The sequence below is a fragment of the Polistes canadensis genome, unplaced genomic scaffold, assembly GCF_001313835.1.
Source record: "Polistes canadensis isolate GaletaPanama2010 unplaced genomic scaffold, ASM131383v1 scaffold_23, whole genome shotgun sequence".
In the NCBI taxonomy this organism is placed as follows: Eukaryota; Metazoa; Arthropoda; class Insecta; order Hymenoptera; family Vespidae; genus Polistes; species Polistes canadensis.
Window position 1 is genome coordinate 1,006,892 of NW_014569570.1, and position 14,460 is coordinate 1,021,351.

The following is a 14,460-nucleotide window of genomic DNA, read 5'->3' on the forward strand; positions in this document are numbered from 1 at the left end:
GTCAAGGAAAGGCTACCTGGAAATAATGAAGTGAGTAGAAATACAAAAAAAATGTATCAATTCTTTTCCGGTCTCACACACATCGCGACGAACTCCATTGGTTTAAACAAAATTCAATCATCGTAATCATCGAAACAATCATTCGAAAATATTTAATTAATCTTACGGTTTTTAAAAACAATTTAATTAAATTATATTTTTATTATTTATTTATACATTTTATATATATAATAATTAATTTCTTTTACTAATCTTTCTTTCTCTAAAATGGATTAAAGATTCGTTATTATTACGAAGAAGAACAAAATTATTTTTATTTTTATATTTTAAATTTTACTTTATATTCTCTTTTCTAATTATATTGATAATTTTTCTTAATTTAAATTATACTTTTTCTAAAACATTATTGTTAGAGTCAAAATTTATCGATACTTTTGTAATATTTAATAACTTAATTCTTTTTTACTAAAATCTAACATTAAACGTTCGATTATTCCACTTACATTAGATTCTTAAATCGAACATTTCATACTTAATCACTTAATTTATTAGTACGATCAGTCAAAATGTTTTACAATTGAAACGATAAAATCAAGAAACGCGTAACTTCGAGTTCGCTTTAATAAGGGTGGAAGGGATTTTCTTTATCGAATAAATAATTTTCTTTAACCAATCGAAAATACACTTGTTATAATTACGAAAAAAAAAAACAAATATAATAATATTAAAATATAATTTACTATTGCACACAGCGTAATTATTTATTTAAACACGAAAATTATTAATTTGTTTAATAAATTCAAAAATAATAATATATAAAATACGTAATAATAATAATATTAAAATGTAATTTACTTATATTCTTAGCAATTGTACGGTAATTTGTTTATTTAAATGAAAATTACTAGCTCTACTTTTCGTTTGGTCAAATAAATAACCAAAAAAAAAAAGGATCTATCTCGAAAAGAAAACATAGAAAACTATAAATACATATAAAGAAATCGCGTGATAAGTGGTCTAACAGTTAGACGAAGAATTTGACACGGTTAAAAGGACGAGACTACAGATAGAAAATTCCTTTCAAGCGTTAGGGTTACAGTTAGAAACTTGTTTGCAATTTTTTCTTCCATTAGAACGAGTATGTACCGTTTTTCAAAAAGATGGATGACAACTTGCAGACAACGAGACTCGTTTTCTTCATCATCTTCTTGTTTTCTTTTTTATTTTTATTTTTAACAAATCAACGAAAGCTAATACATCATAATTAAATTTTCTCGTTTACAAAATGAAGTATAAGAAATATCATTGTTGTTATTATTATTATTTGAAATATAATTCATTCTCGTAATACAATATCAATTAAATTTCATCTAATAAATTCGTATATAATTACGTTTGTTTAATCTTATATTACATTCATCGGTGCATAATGATTGAACTATATTTGCTTCGATGACGATCTAACATAACAATCCCAACAAAGGTAAACCGTGACAATCGTCACGCAATATTAAATTCATTTGACAAAGGGAATCATTATAATTGAGTATCAATAGACAGAAAGAGAGAGAGAGAGAGAGAGAAGATAATATTTCATTATTTATTTCTATTAATAAATTTATATATAAATGTATAAAGGTTCTTTTTAATAATTCATTATTTATTCAACGCGCTTTTATAACAATTAACAATACTCCGATATTTATATACACAGAATTAATTATAAAATCAAATTATGCAAAAAGTGCATTATCATTATTATTATTATTACAAATTATAACATAATATACAAAATCATATAAATATTTTTATTCTTAATAAAATTTGACCCCTTGTAAGAAACAACTATAAATTCAAAAACGGATATTAATCTAAATCAATATAAAATAATATAATAATCAATGGTAATATGAATTAATTTATGGGCCACTCCCTTATGCATATATTATACACATATTTATTAATTTAAATTCAATATAAATATTTCACTTTCGATATTATATTATTTGAAATGAGAATTGAATATTTATTTGTCCAAAAAATTATTGAAAACTTTAACGATTAATAATTAAAAAAAAAAACGTTTCTCTTTCTTTTCCCTTTTGATTATTTTTCTTAAAACGTGTCTCCCCCGTCGACATTTTTCTTTTTATGTTTTACTGAACGACGAGGAAGAGGAGAGTAGGTCACGACCGCCTTTTCAAACTAACGGTACAAACCGAGTTCAACAAACCAACATCGATATCGAGAAGTGGGCTAACGAGCAATCATGTTGCTCGTTTATCGAACCGACCTTAACCGCCGTGACACACTTTCCATACATCTATACAACTGTTCCTAACACATACACATACTAACGAAAGTTTAAATACGTTTTATTCCAAATTTATTTCATATTTATTTCATATTTATTTCATATTTATTTCATGCAATTCTTCTGTGTCCATAGTAATGACAATACATTTCTTTCATAAATAACTATAATACTATAATATTTTATTTTTTGTCTAATAAAAGATAGATGGGGGTTCGTTGGTTTCAGATTTTTTTTTTCAAACTTTCCACACTTATTTAAAAAAACGAGATATTTAATCGTTTGCGAAAAAACAGGGTATTCTTTTATTACAGTATTCTTTTATTTCTTATTTTCGTTATTGTAAAATATGTTTAATTAATTTTCTTTTTATTTTTGTTTTTTTTCTAGTTTTCTAAAGTATGTTATATTAATTTTATAAAGAATATAATAATAAAAAAAAGGGTGCATATTTGTATTACAGAACGTGTGAAATTTCTAATGTTATTATTTTATTATAACAATCAACATTATTACGAAAGTAATATATAATTAGTAATTATAATTAGAATAAAAATATTTTGATGCAATCCTTAATATTCTATTTCATAAATAACATAATATATTTCATAAAGGAGGTCTGAAAAGTTCTAAGTTTAACATGTGAAGGGCTTAAAAGTTCAGAATCTAACATAGAGAAGGTTGCACATTTTTAGTTATAATTTTTTCAATGGTTACGTCAAGAATTGTTTATACATACATTAAACAAATGAAAATAATACTTATATAAAATAGAATTGTGCTATGTTTTAGTAAAAAAAGGACTGAAAAATTCTATATCCAGCACGTGTAATAAAATGATTTGTTATTTTTCTTACATAGTTTTATTCATAATTATAAAAAATAAAAAATTTGTTACTTTGATTCATTCAAGTCACGAGAGAACAAACGAACGAAATCAAATGAATGATCGAAATGATTATTTCATTCCATTCGTCCTTGACAATGAAAAATAATCAAATGAAACGAATTGAGAGTGGAATTAAAAATTCATTCATCCTAATCTTTTTATTTAACTAATTCTAAGAATAAAATCGAGAATCGTGCGAGAATTAACACGCGGAAAGGAAAATTCTTCTCGTGATATTCAATTAATGATAGAGAAAGTACGATAGATTATGTCTGACTTGGTTAGTGTGAATTAGATCATTTCGTTGAACAAAAAAAAAAAACTTTCCTTCCGATTATTTTTATTCCATTTCATTTTTGTGTGTTCTAATTTCTTTCTCTTCTCGTTCTATTTCTATTGATTTAAATAATCAATTAATTAATCTTTCGAGCGTTGAATATTTTTTAATTTGTTTTAAGTTTGTTTAATTGGAAAAGAAATACTTTATCATTCGTTTAAGTGTTCCGCGTTGATTAATTATATATTGAATACACATTTAACAATTAATTATAATTGAAATGAGATATAAGTAAGAAATTGTTAATAAATAAATGAACAATACTTGCACCGATATTACATTATTTGTATTTACATTAACAAACTCATATATGTGTTCATAAGAAATCAAAATTTAATAATATCGTTAGTTATGTTAATAAATATTTTCTAAGAAACTTTATTTGAATCTAGTCCCAATTGTTATTTTAAATAATTTAATACATTTCTACGATCGCGTGTCACACAAATAATTGTATATTATATAACTTTTATATCCTACAAACACACACGTACATTTTATTTTATTTTATATGAAATATTAATAATTCCCTCGTTAAAAGTTTAATCATATGTCGAACAATTTTATTATTTTACACTTCGTATACTTTATACACAATATTATACACATAATATTCTAATATTAATATAAACAATATTAATAAATTTCATAAAAGGTATACAATTGTTGTGATCACACTATACATATAAAAAAATACATATTACTTGATTATGATTTTATCAAATGGAATAGATTTGATCCTGTATTAGAATAATGATCCATAATTCCCAGTAACGTGATACATTCAATGATTAATTAACAAACCAACAACGTTGATTAATTACTATTGTGATATATGTGTGTGTGTGTGTGTGTTACAGGATGACTTTCAATCAACGTGTGGCGTTATGCTTGTTAGGGCTTGTCATTGGACAAGCTGCAGCATTGCCACAACATCCCCAATACACTCAGCAATATCCTCAACAATATCAGCAACAAGTCAGAGATGAAAGGAAATTTGCTGAGAAACCTAACGCCATGAAAAAAGTTGCAATCGACGATCTCGAGGACATCAGTACCAATCAGATTCAAGTTAGTCGAAAAACAAGTCGAAGCTTTCCTTGGAACACTGTTAGCGTCGCAATTACTAATGCATTTTTTTTCCCCCATTTGCATCATTAATGCAATTGAGTGCATACGTTTATAGATGAAAAGTTAGAAATCTTTATGGTTCGTATTTATTTAAAAAAAAAAAATTTCTATTTATTTTATTTACATTTAAAATTCGTATATATGTTTAATTTATTCGATTTGTATTTATTTAAATAAACAAAACAATACGAATGCTTTTAAAGTAACCGAGAGATAGAATTATTGGTCAAGTATTATTATTTTATAACAACGAATAAATATTCTTTTTCATTATAAAAAAAATAATTAAATTAAAATCTCTTAAAACATAATTCAAAATTGTTTAATATTTGATGTAAAACAACAATAGATCATTTTAAAATTTATCTAAACAAAATCAACAAATTATTTCTAACTTTTATCCGGAGGCGTATGCACATTCGATTATCTCATTTCATATTAACATAAAAATGAAATATATTAAATAATTATATATACATATTTATCGTATCATATAATTAAATAATTTTTTAATATAATATACTATTCTTATCGTCAAAATGATAATATAAAAATGATTAATAATATTTTATCATATGTCATTATCAAAATTAAAAATCGAACAGTAAAAATAAGATAATAACATTTTGATGCAAATGGATTGAAACTAGATGATCGTTGGGAACAAATAAATTAAATGAAATTTGTATGAAATTTGTGTAGGAAGGAAGCAGCAGCGGTTTCTCGTGGTCTAACATGTTAGGAATGTTCATGCAAATGCTTTTGGGTCAAACTGGTGGTATAACTGGACCGAGTAAAAATGACATAGATGATGGTGTACCAGCAAGTCCATGGGCAAATCTTCTCTCAGTTGGTCTACGAGTACTTACAGCACTTTTAGGTGGTCCACAACAATCCGTTGATGGTATCGACAAAGTCGATAATCAAAGCAGTCCCATGCAGGTATTCGATAAGGTCATTAACGTCGTCCACATTATATCAACATTTTTTTTCAATATTGTACATTAAATATTGAAACAAATGATTATTTTTTTTTTAAACTATATATATATAAATTCATTAATTTTGTACAAACACAACAAAATGAGCTTTTGTTAACAATAGTTATAATAATCTTGCTATCCTTGTTATATAATTTCGTTATATTTTAAACAATACCAATTTATCGATAATTGCAAACCTAAGTAGTAGCACCCAATCTTCTGTTTCACCGTGCACTCACGCGAAAAAATATTTATGCACTTAATTTGGCATATCATGCAAAAATTCCTTGCTTATTTATTACGTTACGCATTGTCCATCGTTATTTATTTCTTGATCATTTTTTTTTTCTTTTGTGTGTATAAATCGTTGAATATCTTTTTTTTAGAAAGTCGAACAACGATCATTCTCGAAACACACTTTTCGTTTAAACTTTCTTGTTTAAATTAGAGAATGTAAACGTGTAAGAGACGTTTGTGATTTCTAACGAGACACTTATTGACTGCTCGGTTTAACGAGCAACTTCCATTATTAATTTAAACAAATTCACGACAGTAAGTCGTCATTGTCGATCATTGTTTCTCATTCTATTTTTTTCTTTTCTTTTCTTTTCTTTTACGGCTGAAAAAATTTCGTTAACGATCTTCACGTTTACTGAACGATTTAATTGTAATCACGAAATACTTATGAGTTTCTAACGTTACGAAAAAAACTTTGACAATATTTTAATTATATATTCATTGTCACGGTGAAAGTTCGACTCTTATACAAGGTGTACAATTAAAAAAAAAAAAGAAAAAAAAAAGATAAAATCTATTTAATATTTATACAATAAATAGAACACACGTTATGATAATAATGTGTGAATACAAAATATTTAGTATATTTAATTTGAATATATATTTATTTTTAAATCCTGCATATACGATTTTCATTATGAAATAACATGAATATATTTCATGAATAATAATATGATAAATTAAAAAAACAATGCGTAACGCGATTCGTGAGAGATGCTATTGGCATACCACCCCCTTTCTTGTAAATAAAATTCAAAATTTCGACTTAGCGCACACGGCTGGTGTCGGTTGTTTAGGAGATTTTGACTGCGGTGTTGGGCGCGTTTCTAGGACAGGGCAGAGACCCAAATCAGGTTGCTGTCATGGCTAAAAATGCTTCAGAGGTTAGTACGATTATGAACAGAAAAAAAAAAAACAAAGAAACAATTTTTTCGAGTGTAACCAAATTTAGGAATTTCTTCACGCGAAGTAATTATTAACGATCTATTATTGTTAAGCATTGTTATTAACATTTTCTTTTCTTGTATTTTTTTTATATTATATCGATATTCGTATTTACTAATATTTTCTTGGTTCATTCGTGTGTCAACTTGATTTTCGTTTCTTTATAAAAAAAAAACATTCTAATTATTAACACATAAATTGTTAAAAAATAATACAGAAATATATTAATACAAATGAGAGATCACTTAATGTTCGTGACGAGACGGAAATCAAGTATCAACTATTTCTACTTTCTAAACTAGCATGCTTTTTTTTATTCTTATTCTTTCTTTCTTCACTTTACTTTTCTTTTCTATTTTATTTTATTTTATTCTATTCTTTATTTCGTGCAACGACGAGCAAGAATAAATGTTGAAAAAGTATGCTACAATTTTATGCTTTCTTATCATACAGTTCATCAGCATCGTCATCAACCTGTTGGACGCATTGAAAACATCCTTCTCGCATCGTTCTTTATCAGCACGTTCTCTTGGTAGACACGACAGCGTTTCTGAAGCAGCAATGGCATCAATCAGTATGCTTAAGGTACGTTTCACACACATTTGACTTTTATTATTTAATAATAATTACAGTATATAAACATCCTACTTCTCATAGATCGTATTTTTATATTTATGCAATTGTAATGACTCGTGATCAGGAATAATCGAATATACCAAAGTCATCGAAGTTAATTACAATTACTATAATACGAAAAGTGATGAGTTGACAGGTATTGAATCTTAACAAAAAACTTTTGTTTTTTTTCTAAATGAAATATCGACAACGAGTTTTATCGAAATTAAATTGTTTCAAATAATATTACCAGTTTGTTTAGATTTTTACTATGCATTTTAAACGAGAAAACAATACTTTGTAATTATTTAAACAAAAATTATTTTTATCGCGCCTGCATATAGGCAATGCTTTATACATTATCTTTCGTTATACTTACTAACGCCATCTATTAATTTTACTTTATACAACCTATTCTTTCCGATAGATGGCACTTGCAAGCACAATTAAAGACGACGTATAAAGTCTTGCCTATCTACAGGCGTATCATTATTTTTATTTTGTTTTTTATTATATAAATAATTATTAAAAATCAATTTAACCAATACGAATTATTAATAATAGTAAAATAAATTGTTCAAAGAAATAAACTTTATTGTATTTTGTTTCTCGTCTCACGTTTGTCACGTTTCTTGTCCTTAAAAAAGAATCATTTTTTTCTAACTAATAAATAATTATTCTTTTTGATTATATATTTTAGGGATACGTGAGATCGGTAAAAACTTTCAGTAATATTGGTAGAGCCGAGGACGAAGGTCAACAAGGTTGTGCCGAAAGGGCCCTTTGCGAAGCCAGTGCTGAATGTGCAGCCGATGCACAAGGCACATCAACGATTTTCTGTCAATTAGGATCGTACGTTTGTTTAATAATCAAAGATAAATCATTTTATTCTAACGTAATTTTTTCTGAACTGATATATTAAAAAATAAAAATTGTTGCTTTTTTTGTTGTATTTAGATACGCAACAAGTTACATGTTGCAAAGGCAAAGTGGCGTAGGATTCGAGGCACTTTACGATGCTGGACGACGTGGTCGTATGGGAGAAGATTGCAGAACTCTTTTCATGGATTGTAACGTCGCATGAGCAAACAAATTTCGCGTAAAAAACGTTATTTCAACTTTCGCAGATACCGTTCGATATTTATTTCGTTGAAAGAAAAAAGGGAAAAAGAAAATTTATATTAAAAAAACAAAGTCGCACGCGGGAAAAATCATCGTTAGAAACATTCCGCCAGAAAAAAAGAAAGTTATAAAAATTGCATTTAAAAAAAAAAAAAAAAAAGAAAGAATAAGATTGAACGAAAAAATATAATTATACTTTTTTTTCTCTTTTCGAATTGAATCAAAGAAGAAACGGAAGGAATAATATTTCTTCTTCATTTAGTACGAAACACATCACACTTAACATTTCATTTAATTATATTTATAATAATTAAAAAGAGAGAAAGAGAAAAAAAACCAATAGAATTAAAATGATCTTTTCGATCGGTTATCTAGCGAAAGTTTTAATTGTCGTTAAAATCGTGTAAACCTTTAACGAAGAAGATTCGTAATATCATCATCATCAGATGAAATCACTCGAAGATCCTCTCGACGATTTTATCTTTCGCGGAAAGGTATTTCTCTTTTCTTCGTCGTCGATCGTTGTAAAAAAAAAAAAAGAAAAAAAACAACAACAAAGAACTTTCGGAGAGAGAAAAAATCGTCGAACGTTTTAGTATTTTTTTTTTTTTTCGTTAGAATTAGACTGAATAAAAAAAAAATTGGTCGGGGCTCGTACGAACATACAAATTTGTTCGCGTAACACATATTGATCGATCGTACGAGTCAACGATATATGCGTTCTTTATCTCAATAGTTATACTTATTATTTATATTTATTTAAAGAAAGTTAGAGCATAGAACAAATCAATCGATCGATCGTTTCGAAAAAAAAAAAAACTAAATAAATAAATAAATAATTATCGAATGTTTCGAACGATTTTTTTTAAATAAAATATCGAAAAACATTACAGTTCGTTGTTAATCGCGATAATACGTTAATTGTCCCAGGGGGGGAAGGTTTATTTTTTTCATCGAAATTAAAATAATTCCTTCGATGATTATAAATTCGATCGTATCTCGAAAAAATTATACTCGTATTTTTCGTATATAATTGTCGTAAATGTTTAGAAAAATTCATGATTCAAAAGTGTGTTTATATAATTGTAAATTTATGAGAATATTATGAAAAGAAACCGATCCTATGGAAAAAATATCGTTCGATGCGAAATGAACTGTATTTAATATATATTTGAATATTTTATAATAATTTTCATTTAATTGAATAAAAAAAAACAAAAATCAAATCTCTCTATCGACTTCGATGATAAAATAAAAGGAAATATTGTTTTAATCATTAGGACGATTAACGAGATTATCGTGATTGACTTCGATTGTTAGATATATTATCATACTTATGTACCTATTATACTACGAACATCTACAAAAATAAAAAGTATAATATATATATTATTTTATAGATCGTTCTTTTTATATAAGTTAAAATATAAAATACAAATTTTTTCACTTTATTTTTATTTCACGCGATATATAGATATTAAACAAAAAAATTTACGAAATAAAACCTATTTCAATAATCGATCTGAATTAATTATTGTATATATAGGCGTTATAATATATATATATATATATATACATAGTATATTATTTTACGGGTGAAGTTTATTCTTTTAGGATTACCCTAATTCATCAAGCTCGTTTAAATTGAATCTATGTATTGTATATGTGGAATATAACGAAAATATTAAATAAATGGCCTAAATTTAAAACTCGATTTAATTATTTCGATTAAACAATCAAAAATCTATTCTATTATTATGAAAATAAATTTCAAATAAACGATTTAACAAAAACAATATACGTGCTAATAAAAATAAAATAATAATTTGAACGTACAACGTACTGGGAAGGTTTGAAAAATTTTTAACTTCGACGAAATAAACAAACTAATAAAAATGAATTGAAAAATAGAACAACAAAAATTGATTACTACTTTAAATTGAAAACTTATCTCAAAATAATTATCTCAGTATGTTAGATGATCGAAATTATTGATAATAATTTCATTAACAATTTTACGATAGGATGCGTACGAGAAATGACGAACAAAAGAGATAAAAATAAACGAAATTAAGGACACAAGAAGAAGAAGAAAAAAAATTCCGTTGTGGAATATACTTTTGTAGAGCAACATCCGGAACAAATTTACGCCTGGGAAATCATCGAGGAAGAACGCAGCCTCAAAGGAACCCATAAACCGTGACAAGAAAAGAAGGAAAGAGAGAGGAAAAAAATAAAAAAAAAAATAAAAAGTCGAGCAATGAATTTTCAGATGACAGAAACCAGTCATATTATGAATCTCGTTTAAGAAAGTTCTTTCGTTTCACGTCAACCGCTTTTGTGAATATTTTCTACATTTGCGTCAGAATACCTTTGAAATTAAGCAAAGGTAAGCAACACCCGTCATCGTTTATCTTTCTAAACCTTATTCACAGATATTCCTCGGACAAATTGAGTTTTTACGACATTCAGCATGTTTCACAAAACTTTCGCGTAATTATGCAAACATTTTCATTTTTATACTGAGAATTTAAGTTTCGTAATATATATTTAGGAAAATATATTATTTAAAACTTAAATTATACTAATAAGATATTAAAATTATCGATATAAATATTCTACAGTACACCGTGTATATAATATTTCAAAAAAACAAATTATAAGAGAAAAATATAAATTTATAAAATTGAACTTACACGCGTAAATATATATATTTAAATATTATTATTACGTCAATATATAAAATATTATTAATTAATAAATATATGTGTTTCCAAAGAAATATAATATAGAGTTTTATCTTTGAATAATCTATTGTTTTGTTTAAATCGATTACTAACTTTCCATGCAATCAAATGTTATACTTAACAAATAAAAGTAATAATAAATAAATTAAATAAGACTCATAATATAAAATTAATGATATTATATATATAATATTATTATATTTTGTAATGTGAAATTAATTAAAAATTCAAGTAATCAATATTAAATTTGGTATTTAAAATTCTTCGAAAAATTTGAATTATCTTATCTCTCCCATGTAAAAATAATATCGTATAATATCCTATGGAAAATTTTCAATGAGGAAATATTGTATGTACATATACGAAATTAATCTGTCGTGTTATTTAAATTGAAAAAAAAACATACGAAAGAAATAGAAAAAAATATACAGAGAAAGAGAAAAAAACCCATATAAATGTTTGTTTAATTATCTTCGCCAACCTGTTTGTCAAGTTAAAAAAAAAATTAATAAAAATGATATCAATTCCGTATCGACCGCATTCCAAGTACGTAAGAAGAGGTCAAAGAACTATGTGTCAGTATTTCGTTATTTTTTTTTTTCTTGTTAAAACCTTTTACATGAAACGAACGTTCCATAAATTTATACGTCTTTGTTTACTTATGTAAAACGTGCATAACATTTTAAATACGTAGTACATGTGTATTCGATGATAAACAAAAAAATATTGAAATAAATCGAATAACGTGTTGAAATATTCTTTTAACTTTATGCGCAAATTAAAACAAACAAATATATAATTTGAAAAATACTATTGCAATGAAATAAATTCTATAATAACGAATAATTCATTTCTTATTATTTTTATTATTGTTGTTGTTGTTGTTGTTCCAGATTAAGATGACGTTTAAATCGTTGATGAATTTCGGTTCCTCCGGAAAAATTCCTTACACGCCTGTCGATCGTTATCACAGCGGATGGGGTGGTGATTCTTACCATCACAGTTCTAAAGGGTTATTATTGGAAAAATTTCTCAAAGAATCTTTTGATAATGTTTAACCATAATTAAGATTAAAAGAACTTCTTCTTCTTCATCATCTTCTTCATCATCATTGTTTACATTTCAGTGGTTATAAAGGAAACAAAGGTGGTGGTAATAATGCTGCTTTGAGTGCTTTAACTTTACTTGCCTTTCTTTTTCTCATAAACGTTATGCAAGTAAGTCATCTTAATAATAAAAAAAAAAAAAAAAAAAAAAWAAAAATATAAAGAGAGAGAAAGAGTGATAAATAATTAAAATACTTATTAACATAAATTCATAATTGTAGCAATCATTGCAAGACAATAATGCAACCGTTACAACGCCCACGACAACTTTGTTTTTACGTGAAGAGGATCAACCAATCGTATTGGACGGTAGAAACGTTAATAAAAAAAAGGAAGACGATATTATTTACAATCGACAACCATCCAAATCTTATGACAAAAATTACGTTAGATTGTAATTTTACCTTTTTGTAATTTAAATTGTTATTTTATGCGGGATTGAAAATATGGGACATTGATTCGTATGTAAATGACGTTTTTTTTTTTTTTACAATAGATTCAATTTTACTTCTGTGCATCGTTTTTTTTTTTTTTTTTTTTTTTTCTTTTTTTTTTTTTCTTTTTTTAACAGTATACGTGCTGATATTATTATTATATTTCGTTAGAATTTTATATTACTTTTCTTTTTCTTATCTTATGATTTTATTCGTTTCGTTTCTTTCTTTCTTTCTTTTTTTCTTATATCATTGTCAAACATTCGTCCACCATTTTACAATTATTAGATCGGCAAAATTTTGCGCAAAATATTTATCGTAATTTTTATAACAGGGGAATATAACGATGGGAAAAATTTTAGGAAAAGTATTATACTCGTACTCGCATAAAGAGAGAAAGAGAGAAAGAGAGAAAGATAGAGAGAAACTTTTAATGTCGATTACTCTCGATTCGACATAATATCTTCGAGAGTTAAATATTAATAATATTAATAATAATAATAATAATAGTAATAATAATAATAATTAGAAATGATTTAACCATGCGTCAAAAAACACACACAAACATTTTATTTTTATTTTATTTTTCTTTTTCATTTTTCTTTACCTTTTTTTTCTTTTTTTTTTTTTTAATATTCTTTTTCCATATTTTCATCATCTTCGAACAATGAGAGCCTATCCGTGTCGAACATATTTATATTTTTACTTTAATTTTAATATAATTTAATTAGCGTGTTTCTCGAATAATGTATTCCCGTTGTCTTATGTACATAATTATTAGAAACATTGAGAGATATTTCTTTTTGTTTTTTTTATTTTTTTGTTTTGTTCTTTTTTTTTTTTTAATATCCTTTTACCCACTTCATAATCTAATATCTTAAAAATAAACATCATTAACATATTTATCGCGTATTGCTAGATGAGGATCTTAATGACAGGTCGTCCGAGGAACTATTATTATTATTAATCATCGTTTTAAATCGAGAAATAACGCATGCATTTTGTTCCCCCGTTTGTGTTTCATTTTTTTGTTTTTTTTTTTTCTCGATTACACCGATTAAAAAGAAAACGAATTGGAAAAAGAATTTTTTTTCCTTCCAATAATTTCCCACGTACACGCACCCCCCTTCTCATCCCTTCATCCACCCCTGCACCTTTTCGAACTCACTCGTGTTCTTGTCACGATCCCGACAAAATTTTAATTCTTTTTTCTTCTTCTTCTTCTTCTTTTTGTTTTTGTTTTATTCGACATATAGATTTTGCATTTTTATTTATTTATTTATTTACTTTATTATATTTTATTTTTATTTTATTTGTTCGTCATATCGTTTAATTGGCTAAGAAAAGATTAGAAAAATTACCATGAACCTAAAAGGTCTTCTTGAGCCTTTCGAAATATGGCAGAGTATCACGCGTTTTTATTTGTTCTTTTTTTTCTCTTTTTTATATTATATTATATTTATAATTTTATAATATACGAATTATTTTCGTTGAATTAAAACGGAATATGTAATTGGTATGTCTATGTATGTGTGTATGT

The 14,460-nt window shown here is 25.9% G+C and overlaps 2 protein-coding genes across 7 annotated transcripts; both read left to right on the plus strand.

The window, feature by feature from the left end:
• Positions 1 to 8,793, plus strand: LOC106783641. Of its 6 annotated transcripts, none has more exons than XM_014742347.1 (7): positions 1 to 30; positions 4,401 to 4,650; positions 5,374 to 5,625; positions 6,749 to 6,835; positions 7,350 to 7,481; positions 8,212 to 8,363; positions 8,469 to 8,793. In XM_014742347.1, the coding sequence occupies exons 1-7, from the start codon at positions 26 to 28 to the stop codon at positions 8,593 to 8,595; spliced, it is 1,005 nt and encodes a 334-aa protein (XP_014597833.1). In that variant the 5' UTR covers positions 1 to 25; the 3' UTR covers positions 8,596 to 8,793. The 6 variants fall into 6 exon arrangements, with proteins under 6 accessions (XP_014597833.1, XP_014597834.1, XP_014597835.1 ...); XM_014742348.1 differs by having other exon boundaries at positions 5,374 to 5,613; XM_014742349.1 differs by having other exon boundaries at positions 4,401 to 4,611.
• A 3,050-nt stretch (positions 8,794 to 11,843) lies between these two features.
• On the plus strand, positions 11,844 to 13,028 carry LOC106794085. Its single transcript, XM_014761507.1, is given in 2 exon segments — positions 11,844 to 12,597; positions 12,708 to 13,028. Coding segments are annotated over 2 exon segments (495 nt in total). The 5' UTR covers positions 11,844 to 12,279; the 3' UTR covers positions 12,885 to 13,028.
• The last annotated feature ends 1,432 nt before the right edge of the window (positions 13,029 to 14,460 follow it).

What these genes read in the sequence shown, in the direction of transcription:
- LOC106783641 (XM_014742347.1), top strand. An exon ending in GAAGCTTTCCTTGGAACACT is followed by an intron (nt 4,651 to 5,373) that starts GTTAGCGTCGCA and finishes AAATTTGTGTAG; the next exon opens with GAAGGAAGCAGCAGCGGTTT. An exon ending in CCATGCAGGTATTCGATAAG is followed by an intron (nt 5,626 to 6,748) that starts GTCATTAACGTC and finishes TCGGTTGTTTAG; the next exon opens with GAGATTTTGACTGCGGTGTT.